This window comes from Zonotrichia albicollis, chromosome 8 (genome assembly GCF_047830755.1).
Source record: "Zonotrichia albicollis isolate bZonAlb1 chromosome 8, bZonAlb1.hap1, whole genome shotgun sequence".
NCBI classification, from domain to species: domain Eukaryota; kingdom Metazoa; phylum Chordata; class Aves; order Passeriformes; family Passerellidae; genus Zonotrichia; species Zonotrichia albicollis.
In genome coordinates, this window is record NC_133826.1 from 11161405 (window position 1) to 11180030 (window position 18626).

Sequence of the window (18626 nt, forward strand, 5' to 3'; positions counted from 1 at the left end):
AATGCCAAACTCACCCCGCTCCTATTACAGAGTGCAGCAAAAGTTGGAAATACCACCTGATGTGCACAGTGACAGCATGAGGGAGAGGCAGATGCCACCCACTTCTGTCCCTAGGGAACTGAGGGGGACCTGAAGAGACTTAAAGGATCCTCCGTTCCAGACATGGATGTCAGCCTAGGGCTGCTACCCCCATGCAAAACCTTCACCCCATTTTCAAGGGCCTGTTTAGGAGCACTTCCCACAGTGTGAAGATCAAAAGAGAGAACAGGAAGGAGGAAAACAATGCACCACAAGACTCTGCAGTGACGGGAGAAATAGGAAGAAATCAAAAGGTAACCAAGACCACTAAAAAATCTGTTATTCCTCATGCTGGAAGGAATAGCCCTTCTGTTTCAAGAAGAAATCCCTAACGCAGTCAGGTAAAGAAAGAGAAATATGAATATCACCCTATCACCATAATACACTTTAAAGAATTAATTTTTAAAAAACACTTATCTTTAAATTAAACATGAAACTGTGACAATATACTAAATTTTTACAAAGGGCAGAGCTACTGCTAAATTTTAAAACAAGACAAAGTCAGCTACAGAGATTAATTCACTTCAGTGATAAGGACTAGAAAGCTAAGAGATGAAACAGCAGAAATCTCTTTTGCCCTCACTATCCTTTGAACCAACACTGTGTGATAGGAACAGAGCTACAACTACTAAGGGCTAGACAGATGCTGAGGCCAAAATGTTGTTAACTTGCTAACAATGGATACCTCTCCTGTGTCACAACTTCGCATGTGTACAACGGATTTGATTTTTTTCTCCATTTAAATTTACTTCCAAATTTTCCCTAATTAGGACTAATAATGAAGTAAAATTAATAAGTTACTTAGGAAAAAAAGAATCACTATCTCCTGACACAAGCTATGCATCCAAACTGATGGGAACAAAGGTGGGAAATTGCCAATATAAATGCATATAATATGGCATAGCCCTCTGGTAAGCCACAACAAGCACCAAATTCACTATAATGGCTGTATCTACTTACAAATTAGATAGTTACTATACAACAAAACCTTTACCAGGGAAAAATAGCAATGTAAAACAAGATTAAAATTGATTACTTTAATCAAGGTTTTCTGCTCACATATGAATTCATGATTAAAATTGGTGAGTTGAATCAATCCATTCTGGGCAGCAAAGTCATCTTGTGCTCCAGTCAGGAAAGCAAAAACATCAAAGACAGGGGATTAGAGGAAAGGCAGCAGAATTGCAGAAGGGTCACATTTGCAAGGGCAGTTTTAGAGAAGGGAGCCCAACACCAAAAATGAATGCAGAGAAAAAGGTGGAGAAAGTCAGTGAAAAGGTATTTGCTATGTAAAGTATAAACCAAATTTCCCCTTTTTCATAGATGTTTCTGATCCTGCTCTTCTCCCTTCCTTTCTCTCCTACTTAGCTCACAGGGACATCAATTAACCCTTCACCATTCCCCTTCCAAGTACCTTTGGGGGGAGGGATGGCAATAGCCATCACTTAAAAAGATTTCCAGTAGTGTTTTGGTATCTCACTTTTGAATTCAACTGAGGATTGCAGGTCAAAGAGCTGCCTTATAAATTCTGACAATGAAAAGAGAAAAATACTGCTAGATCCAGCTCTTATCTGCCATCCAACTCTCTGTAAGCCCCAGTCTCCCATGTGAAGGAGGATGTCCTGTTGGTGTGTTTCCAGCATCCTGCTCAAAGGACACCACCTGCTCCACAGATTGCATTGCTGCAGGGAAGGAAACTTGCTTTACACTAAAGCTTTACACTCTGTATTGTAGTGATGAAGAGATACCCAGGTTGCAGTGATGATAACTGTGCAATTAAGACCTGTGAGGATTAGATTGATCACCAAATTTTCAGGTTTGGGTTTTCTGTTGGTTTTTGTTTTCTTTTGGTAATTACCTCAAACCGCTGAGAACTGACTTTCTTCCCCTTCTTCATCCACGTGATACGAGGTTTGGGCTCTCCTGTTGCCTGACACACAAAAGAGGCCACTCCTCCAGAAATCCCAATCTGATCTTCAGGAGCCTTCATAAACGTTGGCTTGCCTGGAAAAATAACCAAATCACCCCCATCAGGACATAACATCAGATAAGCATGGAATGTGTCATGTTAATCTCAATTATAAGGTAACTGGTGCTCTTGCTACAAATCCAGGTTGAATGGCCTCAGACACACAAATTCAGTGCAGACTGCAGCATGACAAGGACAGTTTCTGCTTGAGTACCTTTTTCTCCTGAAATGGATAAAGTCCATCTGGCTTGCCTATAAATGAGGGCAATAGAAGGCTCCCCCCTGCCTCCTGGGCATTCATTCAGGTATATGACAATTTGGAACCATTTTACAGTTTATTTTTTAATAAATGGATTTTTGCAGATTTATACCATGCTCACAGCACTGGCAATTACAGAACAGCTGACACACCAAACTATGAAATGTACCGTATCTTGACATTAGTTTAACTGAAAGCGGTTAACGCATCCATAAAAATTAACAGATACAGCTTTAAGTATACAAATAACAACTTTTAGTTTCATTTTAAATGTGGACTGACATAAAAATCCAACAGTTTAAGTATCTGGAAACCTGCAGAGGCTAGCCTATGCTTGTTAAGAAACTAATCACTAGAAAGGAAAGTCAGAAAAGAAACCGAAATAGCATTCAGGCATGAAAGACTTGGCAAAAATAATAAAATAAAAAAGTATCAAATAACATTTAAATAATCAATTAAAAAACTCATGAAAATAGAGCTGTGTCTTCGAGATTTACATAACAGATTCAGATAGATAAAACTATGCATCCAGGTTGAATGGTTGTATTATTCTCCTGTATGGGAAAACTTTGCACTATGTGATCTGAGGATCATCTTGAAACACTGCTTTGTCCTCATGAGAAGCATTTGATCATCCCATATTCCTATAAAGCACTAAAACATTTAACTCCACAGGAAGAGTTAACAGAGTCCACCCATGATGCCATTCCACACACAGGTCACACTACGGCCATGTTTCAAATACAATTCTGATCAACCACCTCAAAGAAGAACCTGACTTATAAACAGGTCAGAGACAGCTGCTGGCAGGTAGAAAGGAGCCTGAGTAAAAGAAGAAACCTGTTCAACCCCAAGATAACAAACTAATGACCCCAGCAGAGCTGCTGGTGGTTCCACACCTTCACATTCCAGACACATCCATGAGTGTGTTCCTGAGGGAGAGGGGCATGACATCTGTCAGCCCAGGTGCTTTGACCTCTGGACAAACTGAGGGCTGAATTTCCCTGATCTGGGAGGGATACAAATTCAGTGATCTCAAAAGACAACAGCCTTTAAATGCATTTTTCTAATGCATTAGAGATTTAAATTCTATGGGTGCAGCTGCAGTTACAGCGAAACCAGGCAGGCAGTGGCAGTGACTGAAGAGGGCAGGGGCAAGTGCTCTGCTCCTCATGCCCCTCACTGCTCCTCCTTGCCTCCAGACACAGGCACCTGAATCCTGCAAGGAGCCCCAGCCTCATCAAAGCCTCTGTGGAACAGATCTGGGCTCCTAACCTGGCACAGATGCTTCTTTCTACTTTTCCATACAGGGCATGGAGAGCAGTGGCTCAGGGCAGGACGAGGCAGAGCTCAGGAGATGGCACCTTTCTCTCAGCAACTGTGGAGCACAATTTCACCCCTGAACTGCAGTCCTGGGAGACTTGGCTGAAACTGTGGCACCTCCTCAACTCTAGTTCCACCTTCTGGTTTAGCCCACATTAACTGCTTATGCTGAGCTCTGTCCTGGCAAGTTGGCATGGTGTGACAACACACACAGCCACTCAACCAAGTGAAGTACTTCAATCCTCCCTGCTTTTGACCAAGTCCAGAGAGCAGGTTCTGCCTTGCTCCAGTGCATGTGTCCCAGGCCAGGGAGACTGCCAAAGGCCCAGGATGCTTCTTGCTTCTCCCACATGGCACCGCTGCCTGTGAGGGGTGTTGAGGTACGCTGCCAGATGGTCTTTGTGAAGAGAAGCCAGGGCTGCCCTGTGCTGGACACAGAGGTCCCACCATGGCCCCACAGCACGGCACAGCCAGGCTTGTCATGGTGGTGCCTCTGAGGTAATGGGTTAAGAAAAGGCAGAACACCTCACAGGAGTGAGGAATGAGGTAAAAAGTGAGAATCACCCCTGTCAGCACCGAGTCAGAGGGGCATGAGGAGCTCCAGGTGCCCGAGCAGGTACTGCCCTGCAGCCCATGGAGACACCACGTTCAGGCAGGGATTTCCTGGCAGCCCAAGGACAACCCACTGGTTTCAGAGTGAGGGACGAGGCCAGACCAGTTGTCACCACCTGGAGAGAGACCCAGCAGCAGAGGCTCCCCACAGCAGAGGGGGCTGGCAGTCAGCCACGGCAGAGGCAGCAAAGCCCTTCCACACCTGCAACATCCAGTGCTCCACAAGGGCTGTGCCCTGGGCTGGGGAGCCACCAAACACCCACGTGGGGACAAGCCAGCCCCAGCCTGGCTGATCTGGGGCTCACAGCTGACACACTGCACTGCAGACCTGGACCTCTGCTGCTGGCTCAGCTTGATTTCCAAAAGGCCAAAAGGCAGACAGCAGCTCCAGCACGGCCAGCACAGAAGTGGATACACATGTTCTGTCCTCAACAAGCTTCTCTGAAGGAGTATCACAGACTTGGCCTCACCACAGAAATTCCTCACAAAAGTGTACTGAATTTTGCCATCCTTGGTGTAGAGTCCCCAGGACTGTGCTCAAACCCTAGAAAATGTCTTTTAAGACATGATGGTTGCTGTCTAAAGGCTTTGGCACATTGTCCTGACATGAACAGCAAGCAATTATTAAGTCTGCTTGCTTAACTGATGCTGATTCCACATATTTACTCATCTATAATCATGTCTATTTCTACTTAGTTTGTATTTACATATATCTCTGTTTATTCACCTCTCATCTATTCCAGAGAAATGTTAATTTACCATTCAGGCTGCTAGTGATGGCATTATGATTGACTGTTTTGCTATGCAGTGTGCTGAGCTGATGCCTTGTATTGCACTTCAGCAGCTGATTTGGTTTTCTGATTTTCTGTTATTTACTCTGTGATCTTAGTAAAGTAGTGTAATTTTTTTCAAATGGCAAATACAGCAGAATCCAAAAACTTTTGTCCTTGAAGAATACAATGCAATTATACTCTAACTTTACACTTACTCCCCAGCACATACACTGAAGACTTACTTTACTTTTGTACATTTAAAAAAGATCAATACTATTAAAACCAGAACAAAAGGAAACTGAACATTCACTTGCAGTAAAAGGTAAAAAACTTGCTGCCTTGATTTTACATTGTTGCAATGAACCTTTTTCCCCTGCATATTTCAGTGACACTGATTTCTGGAAACAATCTAAATCCTCCAAGACTGGTCACAGAAGTACACCTATATATAAACCAAATTCTCAGCCTGAGAAAAGGTATTTCTACAAAGGCATTTAAAACATTTCTATGCCCTGAAATTTTGAAATGGAAGGAAAGTACTAATTAAGCAAACCTATAATCCTGAGTCCTGGCCTCAGGACAATAGAATCAGGCATGAGTACATTTTTTATACTGATTGGTAACTGTTACAGTAAATCCCAAAATTCATCCCAGTAAGTGGTAACACAAGCACAACAATGTATCCACTAAACTCCCGGTGCCTGTGAAAAATGCATGTTAAGTGGACTAGACAATCTCCCCATCTCCCCTCCAACCAACATCTCTCTAACTTTACTGCCCAGAGGAAGCTGCCATGAGACCATCACTAGTTACCTCCGAGGGGGAACACTGGGCAGAGGGCCATATCATGGTATAAGCTGTCTTTTTTAGCCCATTTTGAGCATTTGCACTCTCAGGGTAGCCCTAGAAAAAAAGTCAGAAAAAATAAGAATGACTGAAAACACAGAATAACCTACATGATGTCCTTTCCCCCCTCCTTAAATTCAAAATGAGCAGAGGGTCCATAGAAGATTATGAAAGTATGAAGTTTTAATTTAACTGTTTATCACTCAAACATGCTGCATATAAATACAAGGAGCTGAAGTGTCTTTTGCAGTGATAACCTATCCTTTCCCTGATAACCTATGGATCAAATCTGTAAATTTTCTGTTGAAAGCTGAAGGGGTAGGGGGAAAGGAAGAAGACCTATTGTGTTTCAAAGACAAATCTCTGAACTACCAGCTTGAGAGAGCCTCCTGAGGAAGTGCTGGATGACAGCAGGGAGAGGCGCTGGATGGCTGGGTGCCCATCACACCCACCTTCACTCACTCCAGCACATGGAGTAACAACTCCAGACTGGCACAGATCCCACCAGTCCAAACTACTCCAGTCTTTCTCTCCCTGGCCTCTCTGCTTGGTGACAGATACCTGGAGCACTTTCAGGCCTCACACTCTGAACTAATTCTTGCTCCTCATTACACCAGGAATAGAAGTCACTGCTCTCATTTCTATTCACTCACAAGCTTCAGGCAGGAGAATGGGAAAACTTTCACCTTCTTGGCTGAAATTTTCTCTGTTTGCCTTTGCTCAAAACGAAATTATTCTAGAAAGCTTATGGGAACAACACAGTTCTGAGGAGGAAGACTGTAACAAATAGAGTATTTCTTTCTCTTGTAAGAAACTGACTTCATCTTATTTGGCTGGGGGCAGAAAAATAACAACTTGCTCAGACATGCTCTCCATTGAGAAATTAAAACAAAAAAACCCAACATTTCAGAAGAAAAGGACTTTCCTTCCACATTTGGTAATGTTGAAAAAGCCACTTGCCGAGCAAGCACAGATCTGTGGATAATCCTGTAAAGTGAATCCCAAAGAGGGCCTCATGGCATGCACGAGATGCTTGCAGAGATTTAGGTACACAGTGCTCTACACTGAGCTATCCTGGAAAAATAGCAGAAAACTCATGCAGTGTCCTGAGCTGGGTGTGTGAAGGGTTCAAAAGAAAAGCTCCTTTGAATTATATTCTAAAAGGTCAGCAAGAACGTGCAAAGAAAGCCAGAGACAGTCAGGTATGCTCTAACCAATATGGCTGTTGTCTGCCCTTCCCTGCAAAACAGTGTGAGGGGCTTGGGAGGGGAACCTGAAGCCCTCAAAGACAACCTCAGGTATCCTGGAGAGCCACTGACACATTTCCTGCAGGATATTTCAGAGCCAGGCACAGCCATGAAGATGCCTCTCTCACCTGTACGTTATATATAAAATCACTGCTGTTCCCTGGTATTCTGGAAAATTTGTTGTGAAACAATTCTTATAAATCAGGAATGCACCTCAGCACCTGTTTTAAAATCTGCCCTACCAAACATCTGTAGCAGACGAGTAAAATTTCAGTTCCCTTTCCCAGGTTTTCTTCTCTTTAGCAGATTAAGTTCAGAGTCACTTTCACATGTGCTGTTTTTAGGCTGCACAGCTTCTTAGTGAACCCAAAGGACTTTCCCAGGGAGAAAAGTGTCTCTTGTCAGATTTCCTTCAAGGCTGAGGACAGAGGTGTAGCCTCCCTCTAACTTGGCAAAGTGTCTTTTATGTGAACCATGGTCTTTGAGGAGTAACACACAATCTGCACTACCTGACTTGAATACCAGCCAGATCCTTGAAAAACAATGCTGGGTCCTGGGTAATTAGCACAGATGCTTGCATTTTGATACGCATTAAGCGCACAATTGTCACATAAAATATGTTTCCTTGTAATAATACACACAAATGTTAACTTGTTTTATTTCAAAGACCTGTCATTTTCTTAAAATAAATGGGAAAATTAAATGGAATCTGGATGCATTTTCAGGATTTAGCACCCACATGAAATATTCCTCATTCAAAAATTTTAATTCAGAGACTGGCAACATAATGCTCCTTCTGTTCTTGTGGATGCCATTTTTCCAAAGGGTCACACAGAGGTCTGAGGAAGAATGTATTCTTGAACATGTCTACAATTAAGTGTTCTATGAACACCCACCTGCTGTGAGAGATTTTGAATAAAAAAATCTGTGTCCTCATGATACAAGTTCTCACTACTCTAAATAGATGGGCAGCCAAAAATAAGACTCGTGTTGTAGGAGAGGGAAGCTTATATTTTTATCTGAAAGCTTTTACGACTTGAGCTAAATTAAGATTGGAAGCAGACTCCTCTGTGAACAAAAAAAATTACAGTTGCAATATAAGATGAACTGGATAAGGACATACAATAGGCATAGGAAATCTTATTTAGGTGCCAGGCCTAAATGAAAATTAGGAAATTACTGACACCGGAATGAACAGATCACAATGAAATCAGTTCCTGAGCCTGGAAATTATGAAATTCAGGTTTAAATCCCTGCCTTTAACCTTCCCTGTCACATACACAAAGGCACAACCGTGCCTCACCTTCCTTTGTAAAACTAACCTGCTGTTCTCACAAGGCTGCTGTCAGGACGAATATGTGGAAAATGATGATGTGGCTCAGTTATAACACTGGGAAGGAACCAACAATGACACAGACCTTCTCGTGTTCATGACTGACTTTGAAGTGGAAATGAAGTGGTCTAGAAGACAAAGGTGGTCCAAGCTTTTAGATACAGCTATACAGTATTTCTAGGGTTCCTTTATGATCCTGGGTGATTGATTTCTGTGCATGGATGGATGCCTACTGGAAAGATACTCTGGAGAAAGCTGATCAGTGATTCTTCTCCTAAGCATCCATTGCAGGGCAGGAGACAAGTCAGTGGGCTCCTCAGCTATCCTTATGTTTAGCATCCTTATGCTTTCCTTGCAATATACCCACCATTATTTGAATGTAGTTCCTGCCCATTTGTGATTAGCAGGAATACTGCTTGGCAAAATACAATTTTTCAAACTTGCACTTTTTATTCTTGGATAATTTATACGTAGGAAGAGCCTGTGTGAGCTTTGTAATAACATTTCTTTAACAACAGCTTAGTAAAGCCTCTGTGGGTCTCAGTGAGCACAATCCTAATTCATTCCTTATTTCTCCTATTTTGGTTTTATTTCCCTAAGATGACAGCACTTTGTAAATGAAACTTCTGTTCTTTATTGTTTGGTGCAAAGTACTTATTAAATAAATGCAAATGCATGTGGTGGGGTGTTGCATGCTCAGATACTTGCACAATTTTCTTTTTATCCAGGATATGGATCATAACCCTTTCTCCCTTTCACTTTAAAAAAACACTTAATAGCACCCCAATCACAGAAAATGGCACTCCGAATTCAACACAATCCTCAGATCAATCTGAATTACACGTTACCTCACGTTACCTGCATATTGCCTCTTTTTTTATGATCCTATTTTGTTTTAATGCTTAAGAGATTCCCAACAGCTAGGACAAATGATTGTGCTATTTCAATCCGATTTTAGTGGTTGAGTTTTCCAGCTTCAAGTGTGAATGTCCATGATAATCAAATCTACAAACATTATCTCAGAGCAAGTTGCATTTCTCCTTGCTGCCTCCTCCTGACTTCCATGAAGTTACTCAGAGATAACTTCTGAGTTTGTACAGAATGAAATCAAATAAAGTGAATGATTGATATCCAAAACTCCAATAAGTAGATCTTTTAACATGTTCAATGACCTCTGTAACTTTTAGTAAAAAAAAAAAAAATCACATTACAAAAACAACAAAAGCAGTCATTCAGCAGAAGCTGTGCCTCTTCCTAAGCACCAGCAGGAAACACACGGAACTAAGATTCAAGGCACTCATTTTAGTGCAAGGATACATGTAAAGTTAAACATACATGTTTATCAGTGTTTGTAATGACTGATGGTCGGAAATTCTGACAATCTTCAACTCCTGCTTCTTCACCATCTTGGCAAAGAGGCTCTTTCCTGAGCATAAGCCCAGGCTAAAGGCCAGACAGGCATTTTCAAGCTCTCTTTTCCCTTTTGCCAACACAGGATTTATACTCACAAGTTTAAGCAAAAATCAAGTAATTTTATTTTTATTCTTGAAGAAACATCTTAAAACCTCCTGTGCCCTGTGTACTTCTAGTTCATGTCTGGACAGTTACATATACATCAAACTTCACCAACAGAAACTCAGCCTTCCCTGTTAAATGATGGTATTTGGATAAACCTGCTTATTCCACAGCAATATGGGTTAAAAGCCATTAGCTCATTCAAGTGTAAAGGCTATGATTACAGGATATTAATAAACTACAGCAACAGCCTGTCATCATAGTATTGCACTTTAGTAAATTTCTAATTCTGTCTCTTTATGAATCATGGAAATCGTTGACAAAGTTTAAACGCCTAAAATTAACTGACGATACTGAACCAGAATTGTCTCAGGCAGCCATCACAGGAGGATGCTGTGCAAAGCACATTCTGGGTGCTGATTTATTTGTGGAGTTTTATGCAGACAACTTAGACCTAACACAGTGGGGAGGTGGTTTTTCTCCATATCACATCTGCAGGGGGCCTACAGATTTTGCACACAGGGTGGCAAATTTTCTCCGTTATTTTTCCAGGCTGTTGTAATTGCAATGTCTTTCTCAAAGTGCCTGGCTAGCTATCAGTGTGAGCTGCTTTACATCTTAGTAAGAAAATCCCTAACTCTGGCTAATCCCTGGGCTTTGACTGACTCTCATCCATGGGAAGGGGGTGGGGGGAAATAAATCAATCAATCCCTCTGCTATGACATCATTCTTACTTGCTTTCAATACCTGAAATAACACGTAACCAAAAAAGAAAAATATTCCAAGAAGCATAAAGCAGTCCTGCTTACAACTGAAGAATACTGATTAAAAACAAAGCAGAAAGGCAGTCCAGTAAAACATCCTTCTAGAACCTGAGGTTGCCTTCGTTTCCATCTTCTGCTTTTACATTTCCCTAGAGCACTCACAGCTTGTGTGTGCAGCCTTTTACATATTTTGGGGAAAAGCCAGAGCTATATATGGGTTCAGCTTTAACTTCCCAGCATTTATACCCAGCATTACACAGAGCAGAAAAACAAAGGAGAGAGAGAAGCACTGCTCTAACTGCAGACCTTCCAGCAGCCTCACAGAATGGTTTTCTGCTTTAATTTAAAACTGAAACCTGAAGTCAAATTTCCACCTGGTAATAGCTTAAAGGCGCTTCCAATTAACTTGGTAATACACACTTTCTGAGTTAATAAATTTTTCAGCCTCTGTGTTTAATACAATTAAGCATTTGGGCCTTTGGCCTTAGACCTTATTCAGCCTGAGAAAGGACTGCAGGGAGACAGTCTCCAATTATCACCATTTACACAACATTCACTTAGGGGCTTTCAAATGCATACATATAGAACATTCATTTAATCATACACACAATTCAGTACCTGAATTCAGGCTGCCTCTCTCTTGCACACAAAATGTACAAGGGACAGAACCCCCTTCTAAGGGACTCGAAAATCAAGTCATCAGCACACTGCCTAATGCAGCACAGAACAGCTGTGCCTGCTCCTAGGAACTTACCTTTCCTTCCATATCTGAATTTTGTTATTTGCAAATTTCTTCAAAACTTCAAAGTTAATAAAGCATATTGCATAGTGTAAAGAACCCGCTAAGATATGCAGAACCAGGAAACAGACAAAACTGAAATCTTGTGCTTGAAAAAATATGAAAATTAATTTTGCCAGCATGCCTACCACATTAAACACTTTTTTTTTTTTTTTTTACACAAAAGGATTAAAAGGTTTTAATCCCTTTTTTTTCTAAGCAGCTAGTTCTTGATTCAGCAGTTCAAAAGGCTTTGCCAAGTTCAGGTTTTTCCTCTGCTTTTAAGAATTAAAAGCAAGTGCAAACCTTATTTTGTAAACAGATACCATAGTAGAATGATTCTATCAGAACTGGGAGCCAGAGTAAATGATCTCTTCAGAATATTTGTAACTAAAGCAAAGGCATTCTGGGCTCTCAGGAAGGGACCTGCATTTCATTTTAATGCCACTGTATGTTGCTCTGTCCTCCTCCCATAGTAATGAACCAAATTCTTGCCTCATCTACTGGTAAAGACGAAGACTTTCTGCTTAATGATAGCAAGTGCATGCTGGCACTTCTGTAATACACTAATTTATTTTTTTTTCTATTTGTGTCAATTCTTTCATCATGCAGCAGCTGTAGTACAGCCTGCAGAAATCCAAGAAATGTAACTTCCACATTTAAATGTTGCCAGAGCATGGACCTAGGTATCCAAGCAAAATACTCTCAAGTGGGGGAAAGAAAAAAGTAGATCACACAATGTTCTGAGTTCAAAGGGACCCACCAGGATCATCAAGTCCAACTCTTAAGTGAATGGCCCACACAGGTATTAAGCCCACAACCCTGGTGTGATCAGCACCATGTTCTAAGCAAGGAAGCTCATCTCAGGGTCTCAATAGTTTTGATACAGTCTTTCCTGAAATTCCCTGAAAAACAGGTCTATTTCCCCATTAAAAAGCTTCCTCCAAGTCAGTCTCTTTGGAAGCTTGGATAGAGGTTCAAAAATTAAGGTTTGAGCACTTCTGGGAGACATCACTGAGCATTTTTTACCCAGTAATGAAGTACTTTTGCAATGAAGGCACAGAGCCTCACACACCTGAAAAGCTCTTTGAGCAGAATTTCAACATCAGGGCTATCACCTCCACCTGGCAGCCAGACTGTGCTACAGGGGGCTGCTGAGCAATTGCAACCCTGCACATTGGGCAGACAAGGACTGCACAGAGTGCCACAGCCACGCTGCGCAGTGCCTGGGGGCTGCAGGGACACTGAGGTGCTCCAGAGCCAGGAAAACTCCAGAAGCCACTGTGCCCTGTCCAGGATCCATCCCTGAGCTCTCCCAGAATGACTCTGTATGCAGGTGGAAAATCTCTGATTCCATACAACCATATGGATGTCTCTTTACCCACAGTAAAGAGAATCAGTGGCAGATGTCAGAGATTTAGAGTTTTACAGCTGCCACAACCCAGCTCTGCCCTGTGCACAGAGCAGGGCAGGTGCTTCATGCCAGGAGGTGCCTTGTTCCCTCCACCACCTAGGGCTTTCTGGTTCAGAAAGGACTGAGTTCTAGAAAAACGTCAAAATTAATCACCTTCATGTTCGCTGCATTCTTGGTTTAAGTTTTCTAGCACCTATTCCTTGCTGTGTTATGAATTTAACTGATAAAATGAAAACCTCTTTTCACTTTAATAACTTTCCTCTGTGTAGACAATCAGCTCAGCCTCAGCTTCTAAACTGAATTTCTTACATCTCCAGCTACCAGGCACAGTTCCAGATTGTATTTTTCTGTGGCCTTTTACTTGCACAAAACTTTTACATTATTTTACCCAATTATGCACAGAGTTGCAAGAAATGCAGAAAGCCAAAGTGCACATGGAGAAGTTACCATTTACCACGCTGCACAAAGTTGCTGTGGCCACCAGGTTTACCCTGAAGCCTGGCAGATCAGGTAATGGGACCACAAGGTGCTGAGCTGGAACTTCCAGAGCTGGCTGAGGATGTGTGTACAGGCTGGAGGGTGCACTGCCGAGGAAAGGCTGGGGAGCCACCCCAGTGGGTGCCACTGGGGCTGCTGGGGAACCCAGCTATGCCACAGGCTCCACAGCATGCAGGGACTCATCTGTCTAAGGGAGAAAAATCTACCACATCATGAATTATCTCTTTCTCAGCACCTCTGACAATATCTGTGTCTCTGGGAAAAGGGAAAACCAGTTAATATCACCACTGCAGCAGGTATCTTGGCAAGGCAGCATATATATTCCATCAAGGAGGGGGTATTTCAGTGTGCTTTATTCTCACCAAGCCAGAACACTGCCTGCTACCCAGAAACAAACTTTACTTAAAAGTTAAAAACAGGAAAGAAGTGCATGTTAAATCTGTAGCTACCAGGCAGCCTGGAAAGATGTTTGTGCATCTCAGGTTTGGGGATGAACACATGGAAGGTTGCACAACCACAAGAGCGAGAAGACAAGCATGCTGCTTACAGAGATTTGCCATATTTGTATTTGCCAGAAGTGTATTTGCCTACACCACTTAATTTCATTCTCACTGCCAGACAAAACTATCACATGCTACAAACTTAAGGGACACACACATGGATGTCAAACCTGCAAGGTTCAGCTTGGTTTTAAGCTTTTTGTGGAGACTACAGAGGATACACTCAGAAAACAAATTTGACTCCTAGATTGCTGTGTCTAAGTCTCTTTCACCCATTGTTGCTTTGTTGACTGAGTCCCAAAGTTCCTGGCTTCACACTCAATTTGCTGAACTGAAATCCAGACCTGCAAAGAGGATGACAAGCTACCTCAGAGAAAGTTAACTGCACCTCTTAGGCTTTGCATGCAAGAGAAAGAAGGCAGTGTTTCACCTGGGGGATACGACATCCCAGTATGTTTTGTGAAGGACATACACTGGGATGAAACATAAAACTCTGTGAATCTGAGGCTTGAAAGAATGTCAGCCTTTCTGAACCTTCTGCAAGTCAGCATATTGCTACACCGTAACACAGCCTAGAAAGAACAGGATGAGACAAAAGAGCCTGCCCAATTATGCCTGCCTCGAGTGAATTTTATTAGTCGCTCAGGTCTATTAACAGTGAAAAGAGCATACCTTTATATAGGAAAATGGATCTTGCTTAAGAATTACCCATGCAGGAATAATCCCCTGCCTATCACCAATCTCTGATTTTCATGTTGTGTTTTAAAGTCTGACTTGAAGGTAGGTGCCTGCCAACTCTGCTTGTGTTCTCCAAGAATACATGTTTATCAAAGGGGGGCTCCCCATTTGCTGAGCTGGAATTAGTTACACCAACAGAGTATCAAATGGGTTGTTGCCTGTCAGTGTTATCAAAGAGGAATTTGAAACACAAACACTAAGCAGCAGCAACTGAGCACTGAAGCTTGTCAGAGCAAGCATGACATGGGACAGCCAAAATGTACAGACACAGAGGGCTGGAAGAGGCTCTCAAGTCCAGTCCTGTCCCATGGCCTCCCCAGGGCTGCAGAGCACAACCTCTTCTGTAAAGGGAACATGCATCAGCTTAAAACAGGTTTGAGTTTAAACCACTCTTCTCACTGGAAAACAGTTCCAAAATTATGGTCTTGGAAACATTGTGGGGAAACAGACTGGTTTTTAGAGTCATTTGTTGTCACTCATATTCACTTGTTTGCACACTAAACACAATCCTTCAGCTGAAAGAGGTTATGTTCCATCTCTGTGCCTTTCTCTCCTTCCTCCAAAATGTTCCTCAGACCCATTTTTACGCCCTTCTTAAAACAGTAAAATGTTTCTGTCTTACATAACCCCTGAGACTCCACAGACTAGAGATCTCATTAAAAAAAAAAAGTGCCAAACAACCAAAACAAAAGAGAAAAAGATACTGTGTGTTGATTTGTGTAGAATTCTTTGAATTTGCTTCATACTTTCTTCTGACAGACTCCATAACACTTTATCACCGTCATCTTATTAAAAACATGCATTTGGGCTTGGGCATCTTGAGATCACCATTCATCATCTTCCCATCACCTTATTTTCTCACTCCCTCTTTTTTTTTTTTTTTAATTAACTTATGCAGCTGGATATGGCTTTTGTTAATTGTTCTGTGTAACTTAAAATGAACCAAGAACCCATTCAGTCTTAGTTTAATTTATAAGATCACATTTATAATGTCCTCATGAAACACCATTTCAAGCTTCAAGAAAACTTGCAGTTCTGCTGATCATGTGCAAGAAGTGTTTGTTAACAAGACTACTTAGAAACTTATCCTTGCACTTGCATATTCAAGTACATGTCCGGATCTCCATTTTGTTCCATGGTTATGGAACAAAAAAGTTTATTCATGACTCGCGAGCAGCCTCAAAGGCATGGTTACTGTGCAAATTCAAAACGATGCTGTCGCGTCATACAGAACACGTAATTCAGCGTTGCTAGAATATAATCTCAGATAATTAAATGTGAGATAAAGATAGAAAAACAGATGAATGGTAATCTGGGAGAACAAGGCCACCAGCACAAGAGCAGTTGCCCACATTCTGTGTGCTTAGAGCATAAAACCAAGGCTGACAACACGATTTGCAAAGTGCTGAAATCCCCCAAATCACCAGTCATAATCCGAGATGCACATTTCCTTCAGCCAAGCATTTTACTACTATTACTAGTGATAAAGCTGGCATATGAATTAAAGGTTTGAAAAAGGATGATGACAGTATGGAAATTAATCACACATTAACTTAAAACTTCCAACTGCCTTGGTTTTTTGAAGCCATCACATACCACATCTCAGAGAGAAGTGACACACCAGTCCACCACCCTAAGGAAAGACAGTCTCCTACTCCTGGCATCTTAAAGTTTATTAAGTGCTTTCATTGAGTTGCACCAAATTGTATTTGGGGGCCAGCCTTTTAAATTCCAAGTATCAGAAAGCCCCATTGCAAGTACTAGAAATTCAGCAGTGACACTGCAACAGACAGGGATTCATCTTTCAGACTGCTGTGACAATTATTAATGTTACAGGCACTTTTGTTTTGCTAATTTGGGGCTCCACCTATGAATAACTGAACTTCACGAAATTATATAGAGCAATATTAGTGCTGCTCTTACTGTATTAACAGGCACCCATGTATGTAATTCATGCAGAGTGGTTTCTGACTATATCCACACTGCACATAATGCCATTAGGCACTGATGGGCTGGCTTGCAACCAAGCTCACCCTTCGTGGAATCCCTTCTGGATAGCAGAACAGCTGACTGGTTAGGAAACCCAGGGCAGAAGGACAGCAGTTCTTTAACACAGACCTTGGAACTTCAGAAAAACTCAGGAGGTGTTCTTCTGATTCTTATTTCCTTCTTGAATGCAGAGATGTGGTGTCTTTATTCCTTCCTGGAATAATGATTCTTGAAAAGATCAGTCAGAATGCTGACTGCTAAAATTAAAACAGCTTAAATTGTATGCAGGACTGTCACACATTGTCAAGCGTGCTACAGAAAGGAAGGAGGACAGAAACAGCTTCATCGCCGCTTCACTGCTGCCCAAGTGTGAGTTTGCAATTGCACAGGAAGGAGAAACCTGAATTTAGGACTTGACAAGCAGGATTAATGAGAAACATATCCTTTTTACACCCCTTCTCTCTTCCAACTCTTATCATTTTGTTGAGGAATCAGATCTCAACTGTTTGGGACATCTGCTCTGTAATTCCTCTTTCAGAATTCTGAAGTTTCCTTAAAATTCAGGTTTGTTGCCATTTTGGCATGACTTAAAGAGAATGAATGCAGCTAAATGACTCAGAGTACTGCAAACCTTTTGTGTTTCACTGTGTTTTCTTTAACGTTGAGAAGGCCATTTCATTTATGAAAGAAACAAGGAAAACCCTGCATAAAGAGTTTTAAAAGGGCTGTTATCTGGAGGAAGCCATAGCAAAGCAGTAGTAGTGACACACACTTCCTCGAACTTGCTTTTTTCTGTCCTTCTGCTAACTTTCTAAATAAATTCAGAGAAAATTGTATTATTAAACCTTAGCCAGTATATCCTAAGTAAATACTAGATGCTTGCAGTTTTTTAGTATCAGGAATTTAGGAGGAGACAAGTGGTGTTGTTTCTATCATCTTCCCTTAACTTTTGGTAACAAACACCCAAGAAAGATCATGCTGCTGAGATAACTGCTTTCTGAAAGAGCAAGACATTCACTGTTCCAAGAGCAGCTCAGCTCTTCCCATCCACCACCAAGAATCCAGAATGTGCTCTGCTTGCCAGTAATGACATCCTGAACCCTCATGTCCCATGCTATAGGCCAGGCTGGAAAACAGAGCAAATGCTGAAATAAACTTGACTGTATTTCCTCTCACCTAAGTAAGTGACAGCTTCCTAAAATATTCTTGTCCTAGTCACTTGAGAAAACTGTGTGTTTTCAGATACCTTCTGACAGGTGCACTTGAAAAGGGTGGAAAAATATGCAGCACAAATAAAAGTTGGATCGGATATAACTGTCTCCATGGAGCCTGGAACCACTTCTGCAACAATATACAGGAGAAAGGGGAGAAAATGCAAACTATTTTCTTCCATTCTTAATGGAAAAGACTCCACTCAATCCTAAAACCATAGCTGGGCAGGGACCTCAAGAGGTCCCAGTATAAGCTCCTGCTTGAAGTGGAACCCTCCCCAGCACCAGATCACCTGAGCAGTGGTGATGTAGAGCTGAACCTCAGGAGCTCTGAGGAATGAGAGAAGACCACCTTGTTAAACAGCCTCCTCCAGTCTGCTCTGCCCTCCAAGAAGAAAAGCTTATTTCAATTATTAATAGAGAACTTCAATACAATCTCCTCTGTCTTTCCACCTCATCTCTGCTAAACTTATCTATTATGACAGCTATTGAGCAACTGGATGACTAAAGATGGCAGACACTCTGCATGCATCCATCAGAGCCCATGTTTAAATAAACAAACCCACTATTTTCAAACATAGCTAATCACCACATCAATAGACTTATTAATTGGATTCCTCGACATGGTTGGATGCATGTTGCAGCAGCAGGGACTGGTTTCAACAAACACTGAGCTCTACTCCATCCGTATGTCTCAAAGATAAAAGAAAAACTGGAGTGCAATCAAATGCAGTGGATTAAATAACAAAAGAAATTAAACAAAACGGACATTGAATTTG

At 41.7% G+C, this 18626-nt stretch overlaps 1 protein-coding gene across 19 annotated transcripts in view; it reads right to left on the bottom strand.

The window, feature by feature from the left end:
• Positions 1-18626, bottom strand: part of PTPRF (protein tyrosine phosphatase receptor type F) — a 374760-nt gene that overhangs the window by 191867 nt on the left and 164267 nt on the right. For all 19 annotated transcript variants that reach the window (XM_026790433.2, XM_014276090.3, XM_014276085.3 and 16 more), the window contains exon 4: positions 1937-2082. In XM_026790433.2, coding sequence (XP_026646234.2) covers positions 1937-2082 — 146 coding nt within the window. The remainder of the gene's footprint in view (positions 1-1936; positions 2083-18626) is intronic.